Raw genomic sequence first — 21,934 nt, forward strand, 5'->3', positions numbered from 1 at the left:
TTATGACGCTGTATAAAGTCACAATTAAAAAAGTACCAGGGCAGGCATGGTTTGAGTGAAGGCACTAGGAGCAATGAGACACAGAAAACCCCCTCGTAGACATGTAGGTGCGGATCTGACACTAAAAACGTGCTCACTGAACAAAAGCTTTCAAGTGTGGAGACAGGCCATTCATCTGTGTCAGGAAAGTATGCTTCCCGGAGCAGAGGCAGACGCTAGACGCGGGCGTGAGGCGTGGGGAGGACATCTCCCTCACCCCCTCTTCTTCCGGCTCTGATCGGACAACTTCCAGCTGTGGTTCACAGAGCTGCTGAGCGGGCCGCAGCTCCCCCACCTCCACCGCTGCCCAACCAAGGGGCCCTGCTCAATACCCACTGTGCTGGAAAACCTTAAGGAGAGCGACGCACTACCCACTCAAGGGTGAGTTGCAGCCCAAAAAGCATCACACAGCATGACTTCCTATTTGTACTCGTCTGGACTGGTGCTAAAGCATGAATGAAGCGTACAAAGCTGAGGGAACTTGTGTAGGCATAGCCGGATATGTAATTGACCTCGGTGGCTGGGCTTGATGTCTCAGTGTTTAAAGAGTATTCTGGGTCTGAAAATGGAAATAAAGACCCTTGAAACTAATGTGGAAAACTATACCCTGACACCATAACTACCACCATTTCCCTCCTGTTTAGCCTGGAAGTCAACCAGTGAAGGTGTCACATTGCATGGACTTATTGTTGCAGTCCAAAGTCAAGGCATCGTTAACCCAGGCGTTATATTTCAGCTTCATGGATCTCCTGCACCATGGTCAGTGAGAAGACCCGCACCTTTCGATGACAATCCATGGTCTGTCCACAAAGAGCCACAGCTTTAACCTCCCTCTGTGAAAAAAAAATCATGGTCTGCAGCCTGAAGGGAATCTCTGAGGCTTCATGAGAACAGAAGTAGCTTTTCACAATCTTTACTTAAATGGGCCTCAAAGCCAATACTGTATTTGGAATACAATAGAATTCCACTCTTTTGCTCCACAAGCAGTGATGACCACAGGGACATCTTCAGTTTCCCCCTTGTTAATTAAAGATCTACTCTGAGGCCACACACATAAGTCAAAGCCGGTCACAGATCCTGTCTCTGTTTTTCATTACGTCTTTATTCATTTGCCTCTAGAGCTCTGAACTGCTCAAAAATCAATATGATCCATCAGCAAATGAGTGCAATGGAATTTATGTACACAAAGGACAAACAAAACACTTAATTGACATAGACCTTCTTAACCCAGCTTTTTTAGTCATCTTGTTAGTGTATGACCTGAGTATTTTTATCAGTGTATTAAAAATATACTATGCATTCATAAACTGTCACATAATCCACATATTAAACCATCCTGCCTGTACAAAATCAGTCTACCAGGAGGTAAAAGACAAACACAGGCTGACTGACAGGTGTCTGGGGTTTAAAGCACACAATGATCTTTCTTTTAATACAGGCACTCAGCATTCATGTCATGGCCAAAAGTATTGGCACCCCTCCACTTTTTGCAAATACCTCCCAGTTTTATTTAAAAATGTGCTGAAATGGATGACAGTATTTGGTGTCCGCAATTCTTTCATTCAAATTTAATATTACAGAAACGTTCCTTCAGAACTTAATATATCCCTTTAAATGAGAAAATAAAAAGAAATGGCACTGAAAAAATCATTGACACCCCACACGCAGTATTTAGTAGCACAGCGTTTGGTCAAAATTAACTGCAATCAAGCACTTCCTACAGTCATTGATGAGCTTCCTGCATCTCTGTACTGCCAGTTTGGCCCACTCCTAGAAAAACAGAGCGTAAAGCAGGGTACATCCTGGACAGATCAACAGCCCACTGCAGGGCAAAGTATTAGACTATTTCTTCTTATCAATTGCTTTTCATTATTTGTCATATTTTCACTCTTTACTTCACCTTCAGGAGGTGCAGTGGTGCAATGGGCTTAGCCAGGTTGTGCTTTCTGGTGGGTCTGGGGTTCGAGTCCTGCTTAGGGTGCCTTGTGACAGACTGGCATCCTGTCCTGCGTGTGTCCCCTCCCCCTCCAGCCCTACACCCTGTGTTGCCTGGTTCGGCTCTGGTTTGCCACAACCCTGTTTGGGACAAGTGGCTTCAGCTAGTGTGTGTGTGTGTATGTGTGTGTGTGTGTGTGTTTGCACTTCACCTTTGTTCAAGAAGACAATTGACAATGTCTTCCCCATTTATACAGGTGGGTGTTCTTACAGTTTCAGTTCAGGGCAAATACTTCGATCAAGGGTACTGCAACAAGAGTGGGAGTTGGACCTGAAAATTTCTTTGATATTATTTCTTTACAGTTTGAACATACAGGTCAAATATTTAAATACATTTTATTTTATCTTTTTAAACATTTTGGCTGGACACTGTGGAACAGCAGATAACGCTACTGTCTCACAATGCCTGACCAGTACAAGAGAGCACGAGTTTAATCCCCGCTCCGTTTATGAGGAGTTTGTATGTCCTCCCTGTGATTGTATGTGTTTCCTTCAGGTACTCTACCACAGTCCAAGGACATGTTCTAGTGCAGTGGCAGTCTGAGTGAACTTCCCCACAGGAATGAATTAAGTAAGACCTTCATTATTATTTAAGAAGCACAATAAAAATCAGCCAGCATCCCATCCATTCTGCTGTCTCTGCCAATGCACGTGCACCTCATAGGATGGTTCCTACTTGCTTGGGGTCTGTTGTTGAACTTTTCCAGACAGTGCAAATCCTACCTGGGCTGGAGATGCAAAGCTGTTCCGGGTTTCAGCAGCAGGTATGCTTTCCTAATTTCACTTCTTTCTTGTGCTCTCTTTCACACACACTCACCGCCCTACATCAAACTGATCGGGTTCCAAATCCTGATGCCTTCGGGTTTAACATCCAAATTTCACAGCATCATAGTGCCTGTAAATTCCTATAAACAGTTTACTGTAGAAACACATGCATCTGTGAGTAAGCTCCCATAAGTACATGCTTTCACGGACCCATCCCTTTATTATCCAGTACACCACTCAAGCTGATTGCTGTCGTTTTAAATATATGTCTAATTAATCATTATTCTGCCGCTTAGATGACAATTTTAAACAAAAGCAACACTTTCTGAAGCTGAATCTTTTGATGTAGAAATTCAGTCTTATTTAATTTATGGCATGTTGTTGTCTTATGGCCTTCTCACAAGGTTACACTGAAGTTCCAACATTGTACAAAAAGGGTGAGTGCTCAAGTTACATGTTTCTTGAACAATGTGCTGCCCTCTAAGAGTTATGTTCCTATAGCTGATATCTGTTGAGTATTTCTCATAATTTCAAAGGCCAGATGTTTTGTTTATCATTTGTGATTAAAATGAGTTAATCAATCATTCCTCCCATTAGGCCAGTTATGACCCATTTAGTGTCAAATATTGTTTTGCAGTCCGGTTTAATCGTTCATCACTGCAAAAAAGGTCGTTTGATACTGATAAAGGAAAAGAAGTATAGTGGTCAAACAATGGATTTAATATGGAATTAATCATTGTCCAAACCCAGAAAGCATTAGAGGATATTCTATTAGTTTAACAATAGTTTACAACTCAGACAGAACAGTGTACCCTGGATGGTGCTCAGTGCAGGGTGCCCGCAGGACCACAGAGTTGCCAAGGTTTCTCTTTGAATTGTTTCAAACCCACCAAGGGCAATGGAATCTTGTACGTATTTAGACCTGTTGGAATTACAACTAGACATTTACCACCAACAGCAGTAACATTCCCATCATTCCCTGTCCGTAGCCTGGAAGCTGCATAACGTCCTGACAGAGGACAGAAACTTCAAATGCCTAACAATTAAACACCAAATACAAAAACTAGGCAGAACAACCATCAAAATCCAGCTGGTAGCTGCTCAAACCTTCAGCAGAGTCAGCCAAAGCAGCTGGCTCCCTTATTTACTAATTCATCCTAGTATTCATGTCATCTTCCTGCCAGAGGTCAAGCCACCATGTCAAGGGTGTAGAATCTTCCAGAGAGAGCACCAGTAAGGTGCCTGCATGATCAGTGAAGAGGAACCTCCAGCAGCTGCTGGATCAGTGTCTTTTCATGGAAGAAGGTGGCCTCTGCTGATGTACTACAGAACTGCAGCACCCTCCACCTCCGTTCCGTTTGCTCTGTGTAGGGAGCTCTAGAGTTCTGAGAGTACAACATGTAATGGGACTGTTACATACAATGCATGAATTACTCCTAAATAAAGATGGGCAATGGCAGTGGTCATTATTTAAAAATGTCATTATGGCTTGTCTCATCTTTATTCATGGCATATACAGTATCATTCTAAAATCTAAAATGAACAGACCATAGAAAACTGGAATTTCCTTCACCAGCAATAAACTCCTTTTTGGATAACGACTAAAGTAATGACACTCGTGTGATGAACATTGGTGCATATGGTGAAAAGAAACAAAATAACTGTACTTATGAATCACACGTCTGCAACTGTGTCTTTTTCCCCTAATGCAATGCACACATTGTATTTTCTCTGAGATGTACATCGCTTTGGAGAAAAGCGTCTGCTAAATGAATAAATGTTAATGTAACTGTAATGAACATGCTTATGAATAAACTGTAGTATTCCAACGAGATGTACGGACGGTCAGTGATGATGCAGTTTGTCAGTGTTTCATGGCATTGGGTGGTAACTATGTACATGTGTATGGAGTTTCTAAGGCCACATACTCCATGTGGATTAATTCTTGGTGAAAATTCAAAGACAACTGAAATAGCGCATTAATCTGCACACATGTTGTTGTCTTGGTCCACACATCTTCTGAACGACTAAATTACAGCAGGTGTCACAGAGTTTCACAAGATTGTCACTAGAGGAGAAAACATGAAATGGTCTTCCTAGCTTACAAAAGGAATGATTCATAGGCTCCATTGAAAGTCATGTTTTCTGATTTTGCTAACTGCCTCATCAGTAGAGCCTGAAAAGCTGCAGATTTCATATGCCAGCGCATCAGTCGGAGTCCATATTCACTCAGCAGCATGGTGCATTTGCAGAATTTCTGTTTCAGCAAATTTAATGGAAGCAGACGCCATCCCAATTTCTTCAAACGCATTCCTGGGCTCTCAGTGTAGTAACTATTAGGCTGATGCAAATTCAACTACGTGTCACACAGGTTTCAAAATAAAAAGCCATGGATTCTGACAGATACAAATTACCCAATTTTCTCACAGGGAATTGATTGACACAGTTTAACACAACCAGAAAACTTTATGCAAATATAAAATGTAGGAGTTGCATATAATTTGATCAAAAGAATATTAAAATGCATTTTCAGTCCGAATATGTAGTCTGCTTTTCCATATATTCCCCTGCCTTTTTTTCCTTCCTTCCAGAAGGGAAATCGGATTTTTCATTGATGAAGTTCCACAGCAAAAAGGGAAGCATTTATTAATATGCAGCAGGAGTAGCACAGTATAATCAGAAGTGTTAAATCAAATCTGGGAGAGCTTATGTGGTCACAGCATGTTCAGAATGAGTTCGCTTTAACTCTCTCAAAGTTTAACACTGCTGATTTTACAGTGTACAGCTCTACAAGATAGGATTAAATAACATATTGGTTTTGGAAAACATGCCTTCCTTTTTGGATGCTTACATTGTGCTTCTTTTATAAAACATGTTATCCATTTAAATCTACACATTTCTATTTATGCAAGCCACATAACTTAGAACATATGTACCATTTTTACTGCAGATTAATATCAATGACAGTTTTATTAGGAATTAATTGTTTCCATCTTGGGGGCATGCTGGCACGGTGGGTTTGGCCGGGTCCTGCTCTCTGGTGGGTCTGGGGTTCGAGTCCTGCTTGGGGTGCCTTGTGATGGACTGGCGTCCCGTCCTGGGTGTGTCCCCTCCCCCTCCAGCCCTGTGTTGCCGGGTTAGGCTCCGGTTTGCTACAACCCTGCTCAGAACAAGGGGTTTCAACCAGTGTGTGCGTGTTTCCTTTACTCCTTAATTGTAGTTGACATTGGCCAGTTGCTACTATACCAGTTAGCTTAAGATCCAGTGTGGCCCATTATATGCACATACTTGGAATTATCTTCAAACACAGAGTGTATTCCACCATCCAGGTCTTTTACTGAACACCTAGTGTGTGGGCTCTTTGAGCTAGGTTCCACTCAATATTATGGAGTTTTAATTATATTATACACACACACACACACACTTTCAGAACCGCTTGTCCCATATGGGGTCACGGGGAACCGGAGCCTAACCCGGCAACTCAGGGCGCAAGGCTGGAAGGGGGAGGGGACACACCCAGGACGGGACGCCAGTCCGTCACAAGGCACCCCAAGCGGGACTCGAACCCCAGACCCACCGAAGAGCAGGACTGTGGTCCAACCCACTGCGCCACCGCACCCCCTCAAATAATTATATTATAGATATATTATAATAACCAATCAAGTGCATAACACCTAACTGCAGCAAAGTTAAGTCAATGTTGAAAGTCTCACATTGACAGTCTTTTAAGATTAGTTCACAGAAAACCAACCAACGCCAACAACAGCTTGTCTCGAGCGGGGTCGCGACAAGCCGGAGCCTATCCCGGAAACACAGGGAACAAGGTTAAAGGGAGAGGGGAAACACCCTGGATGGGACACCAGTCCATCGGAGAGTACCCCAACAGGACTCAAGCCCTGGACCCACCACACAGAGGGCACCAGGCCAAACCCACTGCACTACCACAGCCTCCCTTTCACATACTCACACACTCACACACATGCACACACACAAGCTTATGTAAATAGAAAGGGAGAGATTTGTCGGTTTTGCCATTTTCTATATACCCGTATTACGCTCACCTTATTTAAATCATTGTTACCTCTTAAATAGGAGGGTTGCTCAGAAATAAAGTGAGCACATTGAGCTTGTGGTGTCTGGGGCCAGTTTGCAATGCAGAGGAGACTTTTTCATGCCAGAGAGGCCTAGGGGCTGAGACATCGAGAAAGAATCATCTTAAGAATCCAGTCATTGTCTTTGATGTGCTCCTGAGGAGATCCTGACAGAGCTTCCTCTCATTGTAAGTATGCACAATGAAGCGGTTAAAAAGGACCCCTTTGTAGTCTTCAGCATTATGTAAATCTCTAACATAGAAAGACAGGGCTTCAGCGTATGGAAGAAAAAATTTTCACGGGTGCTATTGATGTGGACTTGTTTCCTTCACACAAAAGTTTCGTTTTCCCTGCTTCTGACTAAGACGGCAAGACAAAACATGGTTCTCCTGCAGCTGTGACTGTGTTCGCTGGCCTGATTAGGTTGTGCTCTCAAGTCGAGACAGAAGCATTGGTTTTAGAAGGATTTCCAATACTGTGCTTGTCATAAACTTTCAGCTCCTACTGCAGTCCTCCTGGCTGAATGGAGACAGCAGGTGGTGTAGCGGTTAGAACAGCTGCCTTGGGCCCAAAAGATCAAAGTTTTATTCTCCTTTTCGAGCTGTACAATGTTCGAGCAAGGTACTTAACCTAAAGTTGATCCAATAAAAGTTACCCTCCTGTGTAACTGGGTGAGTCATTGTAAGTTGCTTTGGAGGGAAGTTTCTGTTCAGTGCTGAATATCTTATTTGCTGCAAAAAGTGAAGGTAAAGCAAGAAAACCATGTACTAGCCTGAAAGTTATTTACAAGCAGCACTGAAGAAGACGAAGAAGAAGAAGAAGAAGAAGAAGAAGAAGAAGAAGAAGACGATAATGACAATGGTGATGATTTGTATTAGATTACCCCTACAGAACATCATTAAAATAAAGCAAAATAATTTTAGACAACCTTACCCCAAACCCTAAACACAGCTTTTGACAACCCTACCCTACACACAGAAAAAAGCAAAAGGGAACAAGGGAGGGCCAGAGACATGCTACTACATACACACAAATATCCCTTGGTAGAAATTGGAATTGCATGCTGTGATTTTGTTTTTGGTCACATGTCAAGCAAAGTGGGCGAGCTCCTAACTTTATTATGAGCAAATAAAATTGACTCAAGTGAACCGAAATGATGTATTCGTACCGAAAGCAGAGAGGTCTCTGATCCAATTCCTGATGTTGCCTTATTAGAGCATGACGATGGGAGGGTTTGGAAAATGTTCATGGTTAATTCAGTCCAGTTGGACTGAATATTATGAGCAGATGATTTTATTTATCATATGGAGTGAGATAAAATTGCTTTAGCCAAAATTTGGGGTAAATAGCTCAACTACAGTTTGCATTTCGATGTCTTGCGGCTAAGGGAATTACAAATAAAAATGATTTTACATTTGACACCAGTTTCTTATATCTTGCACATGTCTTGGCATGGGAGAGTTAGCTCATTGTGATCGATTTATGGAGTGTATCTGCAACTCGAACCCAGCCGGCGATTTGCAATTTCACTGCATTTATTTAAGCTGCAGCCTTGCCAATTTTACTCGGTTTGCAGAACAAAAGCACTTCCCCGTGGCTTGACAAAGTGACGGTTCTCAGTGGACGGGTGTGACCCAAATATCAGAAAGCACGTGTTCATAAAACGAAAAGGCCCACAAGGAAAGCAAGGCGGTCAGACAATTGCTCACAACAGACCCCAACCACAGGACAATATGAGTGCAAGGCAAGGACAACCATCCCAACTCTTTGTGTCCTTCATTTCTGTTACCTTCACCTAGTTAAGGTTGCAGTGGAAGTCAGAGACAGGCCTCCCTTGACATAGCTGCTCAAATTAGTGCCCCTGATTTATATATTTAATGACCGGATCTGGTGCCACACCGAGGTCTGGAAAGTCAGCACTCCTCTGTTAATCTCAATTACCTTATGTCATTTCATAGCAGACAATGTGTATTTTAACAAGCCTCAAATGTGTAAGGTAAAAAATGCATTTTTTTGTTTATATGGGAATAATTATTGCCAAAGATTTAGAAAAAGTACCGTGTCCTTGTGCAGGGACAACAGCAAATGTTAATATGCCCATGCCATTAAAATAGCTGGAGAATGTTTGCCTAGGTAACAAATAGCCAATTTGAGTTTCATTGATCCATGAAAGCTTAGCAGATTAGAAAAAGCTTAGCAGAAGTTCAGGAAAGGACAAAAATAATCATTCATTAAAACAGCAAAATACTGAAGTAGAAATTGGTAATTGATTTTGCATTTGTTCTAATGCTGAATGTTATTAAAAACAAAAATATATTTATTATTTCATTATCTATATTTTAATGATCGCATTAATTATCAGACACCACGTAAAACAAAAAAATAATGCGCCTTCATTTTTTGCACAGAACTTGAAAATACTGAGGGGTTCCATTATAAACATAATTCCACATAAACATATAAGGAAGAAATGTTAATCCTTACAATGCAGTCGCACTGCATCGAGACCAAAATATGTCTGCTGCAAGTCATAATATGTGATATAGACAACAGTTTAAAAAAGTTTCATTGCACATCGGTTGCCTGATGAAATACCTGAAAACAGCATGTCATGTGAATAAACAAAGTGAAGGAGGTAAAGAATGTATAAAACTATAAAAAAAAATCTTCAGTTCTACTTAACATCTGTGTCATCAGCCAGTGAATGATGTCTGTTTTGTTAGATATAGAGAAAACTTCAAAGGACCTTTCCACAGACAAACTTATCTCACCCACTTACCTTTTAACCACAAAGAATGGATAACTTTAAGAATATACACACACACACACACACGTCTACAAACGCTTGACCTGAGCCTAACCCGGGAACACAGGGCGCAGGGCTGGAGGGGTCACACCCAGGATGGGATGCCAGTCCACTGGAAGGCACCCCAAGCAAGACTCGAACCCTGTACCCAGCACGGAGCAGGCCCAGGCCAAACCCGCTGCAACACCATGCCCCCCTTTTTTCAGAATAAATAATGATATTTTGCAAGCGCTTGCAAAACAAGTGAGTAGTATTTAGCATACATTGGTTAGCGAAAGACAAATTTGCTACATTAAGCGCTTGCATATAATCAGATATAAAATAAAGAGATATCCTGAGGGTGACCCATTTTTTGATTTTTTTCTAATAATTTAGTTGAATGTCCACATGAAGCTACCGTACCACTAAATACAGAGATCTGTAACAAGTTCAGGAGATGTAGCTGGTAAATTTGGTGAGTGATGTAATGCGATGACCTTTCCATATATATTTCATAAAACAGTTTTAATAATAGGTCACTGTTTGTTTTGAACTGATCATATGAGACTTCATCAGTAAAGCTGAAACCTACTCTCCACTGTTCCTAAAACGAGAGTCATCTTGTTACCTCGATGTCACACCGTGGTGCAAGAGAAACGTTATTTCACTCCAATGTACATTCTAAATATGTTGTATTATATATATATATGTGGAAGTGACGATAAAGTTGGCTTTGGTCCTTTGCTGAACACACAGACTACCTGTTCATTCATTCACTCAGTCATTCAGTCAGTCACGCAAGGATTCGTTTTAAAAACATTTCCCCACGCAGACTGTCACAGGTCAGACATCCAAAAGTATTTTGACATGCATTTGTGCCTTTTTCCAGTGTCGCTGCCTGAAGTACCAGCTGGCAGCCAGTAGCACAGTGGTTAGAGCTGCTACCTTTTCATCCAAAGGTTACAGGTTTCATCCCCACCCATGAGTAAGGTACTTATGTTAAATTGCTCCAGTAAAATTACCCTGCTGTATAAATGGATAAATAATTGTGACCTTAACAGTGTAAGTCACTTTGGAGAAAAGCATCAGGTAAATGTAAGCACAAGAGAAAACGAGCAAAAAATACTCTCCAACAAACCGCCGAACACCCCGGCAGCCGAGGCATAACCTGTGGTGCGCCAGATCGCTGCCCATTCGCTTCCTGTCTTTCCCTTTGTGGCTGAATGCTCTGCTGTGTGTTTCGTCGCAGAGCAAATTTATTCAAAATCAAACTGATGTATTTCAAGCGAGTCACACTGTGCACCATATTAATAATACATCAGGGTAGATTGTAACCCTGCAGGCCACAACGTAACATATTTTTAAATAAGCAGATTACATTTTATCGGTCTTCTACAGTGACTCAGGTGATCGTCTGTCTTTGAAGCAAAGAGATTGCTCACAAACTACGTTACCTTGGGTACATCTACATCTGCTCGCTCACTTTTTTCAACTTTTTTCTGCTATGTGGCCATACAGAGCCCCTCCCTGAGTCACTGGGGTGCTGAGCCAAGAGGGGTGCACCCTGGACAGGACACCAGTCCATCACAAGGAAGCCACACATTCAGTGTCACAGTCACACTCTGGGCAATTTAGAGTCACCAATCAGCCTGTAACACATGTCTTTGCGCTATGGGTGGCAACAGGAGGTAATCAAGGCAAGGGGAGAACATGAAAAATCCACACAGACTGAGCTGGATTTGCACTAGTGTCCAACAGCTCAGGTGCTGCGAGGTAGCAGAGCAGCCAAGGGTGTCGTGCCACTCGGAGGGATCTGCAGAACCAGCAATATTAACCATTGTACTACACGAAGTTATACAGTGAATTTATTTTTCCTCACGTGATGTACATGAAGGTGTTATTTCAATGTAAATATTAACACATAGGTGGGTTGGACCGGGTCCTGCTCTCCGGTGGGCCTGGGGTTCGAGTCCCACTTGGGGTGCCTTGCGACGGACTGGCGTCCCGTCCTGGGTGTGTCCCCTCCCCCTCCGGCCTTACGCCCTGTGTTACCGGGTAGGCTCCGGTTCCCCGCGACCCCGTATGGGACGAGCGGTTCCGAAAATGTGTGTGTGTGTGTATTAACACATAGGGCAACGAGCACCAATAAGATGAGCTCTGCATCCCTCCCAGCATGTAACGGACAGCACTCAGCTTCCCGATTGATCTGAGAAGCCCTGGCTGGCTCCAATACTTAGCGTTTTCTTTAGATGATTATGCAGTTCACTTAACCAGCTGTTTTTCTATTTAATAATGGAATTCAATTCTGAGCCAATGTACAGAAACCCAGTAATTTCACATTTCATTATTGCAGTCCAATTTAAAAGGAAATATTATTTTCAAAATGCAAAACAACTGAAAATTTCACATCATGCATGACGAAGCATCAATGTCCATGACACAGTGGTAATCTACTACAGCATTACGGTACATTATCCTTTTGCTCAGAAGACCCTTTTATGCACCTGACAATATTAGATTATAAATTGGTCTGTTTTAACAGCTGTCTAGCCGTTTTTTTTTTTTTTCTGTGAGAGTGCACTACCCTTTTTTCTCGTATTTTCTTCCACAACCTTTTTTTTGTCATCACTCCGTTTTTTCCAAACTCTGCTCTGCCACCAGACCGGCACCAAACGCAGAGCACTCAAGACTAACAAGCTCTGCCTTGGGATAATAAAAAATAGCATGATTTATTCAGTGGTGAAGGGCCTGGGTCTACTGACAAGCGGAGCGTTCTCTGTGGAGATGCCCCCACTGCAAGATCTGCACGAAGCTCGCTGCAAGTCACGGTGCAGATGCAGCCTCCCTGCCGGTCCTGCCCTCCGAGGAGAGAAGGGTTTCCGGCCCCTGTAAAGGTTTGCGGCGCTGCCCTCAAACTGGCTGCCCGGGGCCAGTCGGCCAGCCGTCACGGCAGGCGAGCAAAGCGCTGTCCAGCGGCTGCCTGCCATGTGATTGATCTGCGTGCTCCCTGTGTGCCACTTCCAGCAGGCAGGGTTTTCATCCTCATCGCATCCATTCTAACAGCAGTACTCCCTAGAAGCAAGAAAATAAGTTGCCGTTTGTGGTTTGGGACTTCGGAGTACGGATAATAACTGTAAATTGAATTAATTTTTCTGCTGCAAAAAGAAATTTAAAAGGTTCAAATAATTGGCTAAACTGCCGACCGGTGCAGCAGGCAAATAAATAACTGAAAATGCCACTGAACGATGCGGCATTTTCGAACGAGCCTATCTGGAAACGGCATCAGCAGTAAATTCGCTTTAATTCATGCGAGCCCGCAGGTATTTCAGGATTTCAAAGGTTATACTTCCGTTTTTCATCATTTATCGATAACACTCGTTAAGCTTTTATGAACGTATGTTTTCAAGACAACTGCAGCGTAAACTGACGCTGCTAAGCAAATTATCGTACTGTTTTACCTGTTTAAACACCTGACGTTTTACCGCAGCGAACTGGGTTAAGCACCTTGCTCAAGGGGACTACGACAGCCTTTTCTGGAACTTGAACAAAGAACCTTCAGGTAATAAATCAGCCCACCTTACCCCCCTTTCCAACTCATTTCTCAGGTTGCTTCAAGCAAATACTTTCAAGGTTGCTGGGGAACAATGGCCACATATAATAACAACAAGATAACACGTTGTGAAACAGCTTAACAGAGTACATCCGCAGCGTAAACAATGATCATCAGCGCCACAGATAATGAAAAAGCACAAGGCAAAAAGCTCAGGCTATTTTGTTTGGGTGTTTCCCTGGATACCCCTTAAATGTTAGCAATTTATTCCATGTTATAAACCGTTGCAAATTTATTTGCCAAAATAATTTTTAAAAAAATCCAAGATTTGTGCTTTTTAAAATGCATTGCACTTATATACATTATAAAATGAAGGCATCTTGGTGAAAAGATGTTTTCAGCAAATAAAAGCTGATCCAAAGTTGTTCTTATCCCATTAACCGGTGCCTTTGAGTGATGTATTCGCAAAGAATGTGGCCATCAACAACTGAATTTGCCACACGCTCAAACCTGTGAAATCTGACAGCAGAAGGCATTCTTGCTGGGAACATTTAAGACAAATGTAAGCATGAAATCGCTGGGAAGCATCTAGACACATAGTGGTTGAAAACAAAACATATTTTTTCAGGTGACTGTGCTTTTCATTATTTCCTTCTAAAAGAAATAACCTAGATAAGCTAAATTATTGGCTGGAAGCAATTCCGAGCCCGACCTGTTTTGGAACTCGAGACTGCTCGATGGTATTGTGACGGATACTTTCAAAACAAAGGCCTGGTACTGCATGCATTTCTCCGTTCAGCGCGGAAGGACACTTTTATTTCGAACCGATGCTTTATGACAGCTTTTGGATAACAATGATCCTCACTAGGCATGAGTAGTGGCCATGAGAACTTTGCTGTTGGAAATTATTACAGAAATAACACCATTCATTTACTCAGCAGAAAAATCTGATCCACTTATTTATGTACTTGTATGATTTTTTGCATAATTGTGTCAGGAGAAAAATGTCAAGCCCTCAGAGGGCAGGAATAAACAATAATGACCAGCAGAAAATATTGCAAGTTCTTGCATTGTTTCGGTTCTCTCTGCTTGTAATTATTGCAGTTTGAATTACACACTGGATTTGTCAACCTTGGTGAATAAGGTGTGTGGACTGATAACACTGCACAGAGTTCATTGGAAGTCGCTTTGGAGAAAAGAGTCTGCTAAATAAATAAATGTAAATGTAATGTTTAAGTTGTGGCTAAACAGAATAATACACACACACACACATTTTCAGAACTGCTTGTCCCATACAGGGTCACGGGGAACCGGAGCCTACCCGGTAACACAGGGCGTAAACAGAATAATATCTTTGTCATATTTAATTTGCAGCATGGTGGCACAGCGAGTTGTGCCGCTGTCTCACAGCGCCTGGGTGGTGCGAAAGGATGTGGGTTTGATCCCTGCTCAGTCTGTGTGGAGTCTGCATGTTGTCTGCATGGGTTTCCTCTGGGTGCTCTGGTTTCCTCCTACAGTCTGAAGACATGCTGTTCAGGTTCACCCCTAGTGTGTGACTGATAGAGAGAGAGAGAGAGTGTGTTCCACTGATGTATGGATGAGTGACCCAGTGTAAGTAGTGTATCTAGCAGTGTAAGTCACCACGGTGAATAAGGTATGCGGTCTCATAACACTACACGGAGTTCATTGGCAGTTGCTTTGGAGAAAAGCATCTGCTAAGTAAATAAATGTAAATTTCAAAAGCTTTCGAGAAATTATGAATGAAAACTGAAGATCATAATTAAGCATAAGGATTGCAGGAAAAAACAATGCAGCATTTTTTGAAAGCATATCTCACTTTATCTACATCCTTTTTAGCAGCTAAATGCGTCGAATGAGATCTGCTGCTCTGATGTCATCTGTGTAAATGATGCTCATTCCCGCTGCTTCAGCTGGTGTTTTGAGGTCCCGCCCATGTACACAGCGGACAGTCGCTAGCAGGTGCTCCGCATTCAGCTGCCTTTGCCTCCATATCTTCAGAGCCGTTTGCCACGCTTAGATGCTCATCTGATGGCAGTTTCCACTGCAGGCAGGATAGCGGAAGCTTAGCAAAGAAACATTTCTCTTTTTAAAATCCCACCTGTAAATCTGGTCTGAAAGACACTGACGGGGTGGCTGGAGCGGGCGGCTGGCGAATAAGCGGCCTGCCCGTCCGCCCTGCGTTCCTCGAAATGAGCGCGACAGATGAAGAGAAAGTGCGTTTAGAAATGAGCGAACAACTTGCTGCTATTAAAGGGGCGCATTTGCATAAGACTGGCTGGGCCAGTGTGTGACGTGAATGGTAAAGCGAGTCCGTCCTATCTCAACGCGCACGCTCGTGCACACGCTGGACACGGGAGGAGAGGAGGAAGAGGAATATATCTTTTAAATGGGTTCTGTCATCTTCACTCTGCACTTCCAATATACGAGCTGTATAAACACAATAGTTCTGAGAACACTTTGGGTTATATCTGCACGCCCGGGACAACATGCCAAAGTTCCAGATTTAAAACTCACAAACTATGCCCTTGGCACAGAAGTATTACTTATAGCTTTTCATTCAGAAGTCCTTCAGTTTCAGAGATTGCCCAGGTGATATGGTATTTCGTTGCGTATACAAGCCCGGTATGCAATTTCCTGCCAAGTCTCATGTCAATTTAATACAGTTGCTGCTTAAGCTAAACAGATGATAAAATCAATAGCCTCGCTATGTCCATAGGATGTTGTCATGGAAATGGCTTTATTTGGCATGGGTAATGGCAACATGAGGCAGCGCAATACAATGCAACTTCAATTAGTTGTCTCTTTGGAGAGCCAGTTTATGAGCTGGAATGTTTTTCACACCTTGAGTTGAGACACATTTACATTACAGTTACATTTATTCATTTAGCAGAGGCTTTTCTCCAAAGCGACGTACGTCTCGTAGAAAATCCAATTTGTGCATTACGTTAGGAGAAAGAGACAGTTGCAGACGTGTGATTCCTAAGTACGGTTAGTTTGTTTCTTTCACCATATGCACCAACGATGTGATATTTGCTTTTTCTTTCAAAGATACCTGGGGGCTTCATGTCCTGAAAGACAGCGGGTAATATGGAGCCACAGTCATACTGGAGAGTACACAAAATCATGATGAATTTAACTGTCTTCTAGAACTTCGTGTCACACCAGATGGTCTGCAACACCACCTGTGCCTTTGGAGAGATCTCAGTAACAAGTTGTGGGATCCTACACAGAATAAAATTATTATGTAAACATTTTATGTTATTACGTAATGTATTATTGTTACCTACAGTTCGGAAATCTTGCTTCTGGGGTGATGCAATAGCAACGGCAGGTCGAGTTGTTGCCCCGCGGGATCTGGGATGTGGATTTGAATGCCGTTCAGCCTGTGTGGAGTGATGAACTAGTGACTCTAAATTGCTCTTAGTGTGTGTATGTGTGAGTGGAGTGAGTGAGTGTGTGTAATTGCCCTGTGATGAACTGGTATCCTTTGCTGGGGGTACCATGTCTAATGCCCTACGTTTCCCAGATAAGCTCCAGACCACTGCAGCCCTACACTGGGAAAGTGGATACTGACAATGAATGGATGAAAATTCATTCATAAGTTCTGCCATTTCATTTCAGAACTATTTTATTTCATTATTTATTTGCTGGGAGGCACAGTGGCACAGTGGGTTGGTCTGGGGTTCAAGTCCCGCTTGGGGTGCCTTGTGATGGACTGGCGTCCTGTCCTGGATGTGTCCCCTTCCTCTCTAGCCTTATGCCCTCTGTTGCCGGGTTAGGCTCTGGCTCCCCGCGATCCTGTATGGGACAAGTGGTTCAGATGGTGTGTGTATTTATTTGCTCAGCTCACACTTTAACTCTGTGCAGCTCGCGCTTCACTCATTTCTAGAGCTGGATATTTAAATACAACAGCTGAGGTTAAGTATCCCATCTGTGGTACAATAGCAGGCCCTCCTGGGACACTTGGATTCCTTTAACTAGGGGATTTTAAGAAAATGCAATATGTGCTGTAAAACAACAGGCTTAAGACGAATGGCTGTACTCGTTGGACTAATTGGAACGCTATCATTTCATGAAGACTCTCTTTTATTTGTTGTTTACAAGGCTGTTTGAACTGGTGTCCTATCAGTGGTCTACTTCTGCATCTCATTCGAGCTGCTAAAACTTTGTAACCACTAGGCTTTAAAATATTAATGTGCTTAGCAGTCAGCAATGTCCCCTTCTACGGTTGTCTTGTTCGAGCACAGCTTGTGCAGTCGGATGCCTCGCACAAAACCTGCTCAAAGGTATGATGTTTTACAATACCTCTCAGCTACTCTTGGATTTGACGTGTGTTTCACCGTGCACTTCAGTTCTGTAACTGCACATGCATTTATTAAACAAATGGATGCAACTGTCTTTCAGTCAACAGGGCTTACACTGAAAAAAATGGAAAGTAGCCTACAGTTGCAATAGTTGTGACGGTGGTCGTGATAGTCGCAATAGTGTTTTTTTTTTTATTTTATTGAACAAATCACAAATCACATACATTACAAGAACGTTAACTCAGAACAATCAACCTAGCCGGGGGAATAAAATAAAAATAAAAATAAAACACTCCAATAACCAGACATTAGACACACACATTTTCAGAACCACTTGTCCCATACAGGGTCACAGGAGCCTACCCGGTAACACAGGTCATAAGGCTGGAAGGGGAGGGGACACACCCAGGGCGGGACGCCAGTCCGCCGCAAGGCACCCCAACTGGGACTTGAACCCCAGACCTACCGGCGAGCAGGACCCGGTCCAACCCACTGCGCCACCGCGCCCCAGACATTATATCAAGACCTTAAAAATATTACAATAATGACCAGTCGTAATAGCGGTTCTGGGGGTGTGGTGGTGCGGTGGGTTGGACCAGGTCCTGCTCTCTGGTGGGTTTGGGGTTCGGGTCCCGCTTGGGGTGCCTTGTGACAGACTGGCGTCCCCTCCTTAGGTGCGTCCCTTCCCCCTCCAGCCCTTCGCTCTGTGTTGCCGGGTTAGGCTCTGGTTCCCCACAACCCTCTATGGGACAAGCGGTTTCAGATGATGTGTGTATGTGATAGTGGTTGTCACGGGAGTGGCCTCTCACTGTGTGCCGGTGTTCCTACTGTGTTAGTCCTTTTTAAATTTTACTGCACTGGTTCCGTGATTCTGAAACCTGTCCAGGAGACTACATCGTCTTTAAAATCCAATCAGGTTGCTTTTCCGTACAACAAAATGCGTGAGGGCTCTGATCCCCGATCATTTCTGAAGTATACTCTCCCCCACTTACCTCAATGTAGCACTGGCAAGTAAATGTGCAATGGACCTTCCCATCTGTTCGGCATTTAATCTTCAGTGCTGTTTCTGCGTCGTGCAGAGAATTGCCACGGCACCAAAGAGCAGCAGCACCACGTAAAGCTGGGATGAAGTGTAAAAGATTATGGGAATGTGGTTGTTCTCGGTTTTTCTGTTCCTGGCACTTGGACTTAAAGAAGCTCCTTCATTTTTTCTTTGTTTCTGAAGACATCAGAGCCTCCTTTGATTGCCTGTTGTTCTTAATAGACGTCTCTCTTCATTTGCCTTTTGTAAGCTTTCCACACAAAAAAAAATCATGACAGCTCAAAGCTGGCTTTTGAAAAGTGTCCAAAAATAGGTCTGATTTTGCATTGCTGGGCACTTGGCACACTGGGCAAGAGGGAGCCAGCTGTGTGTATATACTTCACTACTGCAGGTACCCAGACTGAGATGCCGATGCATCACATTGAAAAGAGAGCACTTGCTCTATCTTCAAAACCAAGGAATTCCTGAATGAAAAATGTTATATTTTTACATATACACTTCAATTTTTCTACTGCACACATGATTTCCTCAAAACCAACATATGGAACTGGTAATTACACACATATTATGTTGAGATGAAAAAGACTGCTTCTCATTAAGTAGCCACACACACACACACACAGAGTCTGAAACCGCTTATCCCAAGCAGGGTCATGATAAACCGGAGCCTAACTCGGCAACACAGGGCGCAAGGCTGGAGAGGGAGGGGACACACCCAGGACGGGACGCCAGTCCATCGCAAGGCACCCCAAGCGGGACTCGAACCCCAGACCCACCAGAGAGCAGGATCCGGTCAAACCTACTGCATCACCGCAACTCCCGTAAAGTAACTATTTCATGGTTAAACTAAGGGACACAAGGGGTTCACATATTTTCAAGCAGCACTGTATATATATATATGTGTGTGTGTGTGTGTGTATTTATGCTTAGCATCTTTCTTCATTTATATACAGCCATTGTATCCTTTAAATACTGTATATGTGAATCTCAGGCCTGTAAGACTGAGTTATTAATTTTTTACTTTGTTTCATCAGGGGTCTATAACGGACATCAATATGATTTGTTATAAGTCAGCAATTACTCTGAGGGTAATGAGTCCTGCGAGGTCAAAAACGGGATATAAGAAATGTGCACCAGCTGATAAAATGGTGGTATTCATAAAATGCATTGCATTTTTTCTTGGAGTCCTAATTCTGTCTCGCAGCTAAATGTACTGTCTGTCCTGGAGCGTGTCTGGACTAACGAAGAGGGGCACTGCAAAGGTCTCGTTCTCGATCTCTTGAGTCCCGGGGAGCTGGCTGACACTGAGAATGAAGGCGGTCTGGCCTGTGCATTCCGTGAACAGTCCTTCACAACCTTCAGCTCTGCGCACAGCAAAAATGTGAAGAGTACATTCCTATTTCAGTATTTATTGAAAATATAGAATAAATCTGACCCATAATGCCAAGTCAGCCAGCTTATATACGCAGCAAACAGAACTGTTTTGGAACATTAAATCCTAAACACAGAACTCAGCTTGACCCAAAGGTTGGAAGCTAATGAAAATCATCCATCATGTTGATCCCACCAGGTCCCTGAACCCATTCAGAACCTTCAGAAATTTCAGCTTTTTCTTTTTTTAACATTTGTAATATATGTAAATGCACTTGTGATAAACTACTCTATTCATCATTAAGGACAAATCCATTTGCTCTCCAGAAAATTTAAATTTGTCTTGTGGGACAGCAGATGGTGTACTGGTTAAAAAACCAATCTAGTCACCGAAAGCGAGGAAGGTTAAAATATTTAGTCAAGGACCAAATTGCTTCAGCAAATATCCATCTGTAAAAGACAGGTCAAATCACAGGCTGTGACTCTCCAGTGGTTTCCAAGGAGCTCAGACTGGAAGCCACTCTTCGCCGTCAAGGTGCATTTACAGTAGAATAAACACCCAAAAGCTTGATTTTATTAACAGTTATCTATCTTTGTCCAAGGCAACTTCGAATGTCTCGCAAGAAACTTTCAAAATTATTTACCCTTTTATGCAGCTGGGTATTCACAGCAGATAAATACAGTGTGAGAACCTTGATCAAGGGTATTACAGCAGGAGTGGAATTCAACCAGAGACCTTCAGACAGCAAAGCAGCAACCCTCACACCATTACCCTTTCGAGGGTCCATGCTGTGAATCCACAGTAGGTTACACTGTTCCTGGGTTATTCCACAGTACTGACTGGTACCCAGGGGCTGATCTGTGATAAAATAATAGCAATAAATAAGAGTGCTGAAATGAATCTGTTCTTTGAATTTGGATTCATCTTCACAGAGCGAAAGAAAAAAGTGTACTCGCCCTAACCAGGACACAACACAACCTACTGTAAATTGCCTTGGGAAAAAGGCATAATAATAATAATAATAATAATAATAAGTACCACATTGCTTATTATTACATTATACGATTTGTTACATTATACGAATACCACCAATAATAATAATAATAAAAATAAGCAGTATGGTTATTATTATTATTAGTAGTAGTAATAATCCTTGCACAATGCAATGCAAACACAGAACATAATTATATGAAGGATATAAAATTATATCTGACTGAGACAATAATAAAAATAAATTTAATTAATACGCCTGTTTCGGCTGAAAGAGCTGTGTGAGTGAAAGTCGGTATTTTTCCCGCATGACATGTGGACGCACGTGGCCTCCGAGGGTCCGACGGTCAGGTGTGAGGGGGGCGGAGGGGGGGGGGAGGAGTCAGAGATGACCGCGTTTCCGGAGGTGGACCGAGCGCTCGCGGCTCGCCGAGACAGCGCGACGCTGTCAGCGGGAGTCCGTCCGTCGGCGGGTTCCAGTCGGAGCTCGGACAGCGAGGCGGCCGTACGCTGCGCGTGAACGCGCTCCGCCGTGAACGCGCTCGCAGCGAACGAGCCTCCAGTGAAGGCGCTTGCAGCCGTCGCCGGGAAAGCCGACGGCATGGAAGGCGGTTTCTGACTCGAGCACGGAGAGATTGCCAGATTCCACCCCAGACCCAGCATGGCTGTGGACGGTAAGACCGCGTATTTCCCTAACTAACGTGACTATTTTTTTAAGAGCAACAAATAAAATCATGATTAAATAATGACACGCATCTTGCATCGCCGCGACAAGAATGATTGTGGAGTTAAATATTATAAGCGAGTCAATCAGTGCATCATGTTATAATAATGACAGTTGTAATGACCAAACCAAACCTTATTATTTAACACTACAACAATGAGCAATGATTTAGAGTTGGCCAACAAAACTGCACTGCACGTCTTTTACTCAGAATATTGTCAAAAATAATGTAAAAATGTGTGTATGTGTCTGTTGT

The 21,934-nt window shown here is 43.0% G+C and overlaps 1 protein-coding gene across 4 annotated transcripts in view; it reads left to right on the top strand.

Moving 5' to 3' along the window:
• Positions 1-21,380: 21,380 nt before the first annotated feature.
• Positions 21,381-21,934, top strand: part of LOC108936951 (sterile alpha motif domain-containing protein 10-like) — a 43,957-nt gene continuing 43,403 nt past the window's right edge. For all 4 annotated transcript variants that reach the window (XM_018756613.2, XM_018756612.1, XM_018756611.1 and 1 more), the window contains exon 1: positions 21,381-21,628. In XM_018756613.2, the coding sequence (XP_018612129.1) occupies positions 21,616-21,628 (13 nt within the window). In that variant the 5' untranslated portion in view covers positions 21,381-21,615. The remainder of the gene's footprint in view (positions 21,629-21,934) is intronic.

The sequence above is a fragment of the Scleropages formosus genome, chromosome 2, assembly GCF_900964775.1.
Source record: "Scleropages formosus chromosome 2, fSclFor1.1, whole genome shotgun sequence".
NCBI lineage: Eukaryota > Metazoa > Chordata > Actinopteri > Osteoglossiformes > Osteoglossidae > Scleropages > Scleropages formosus.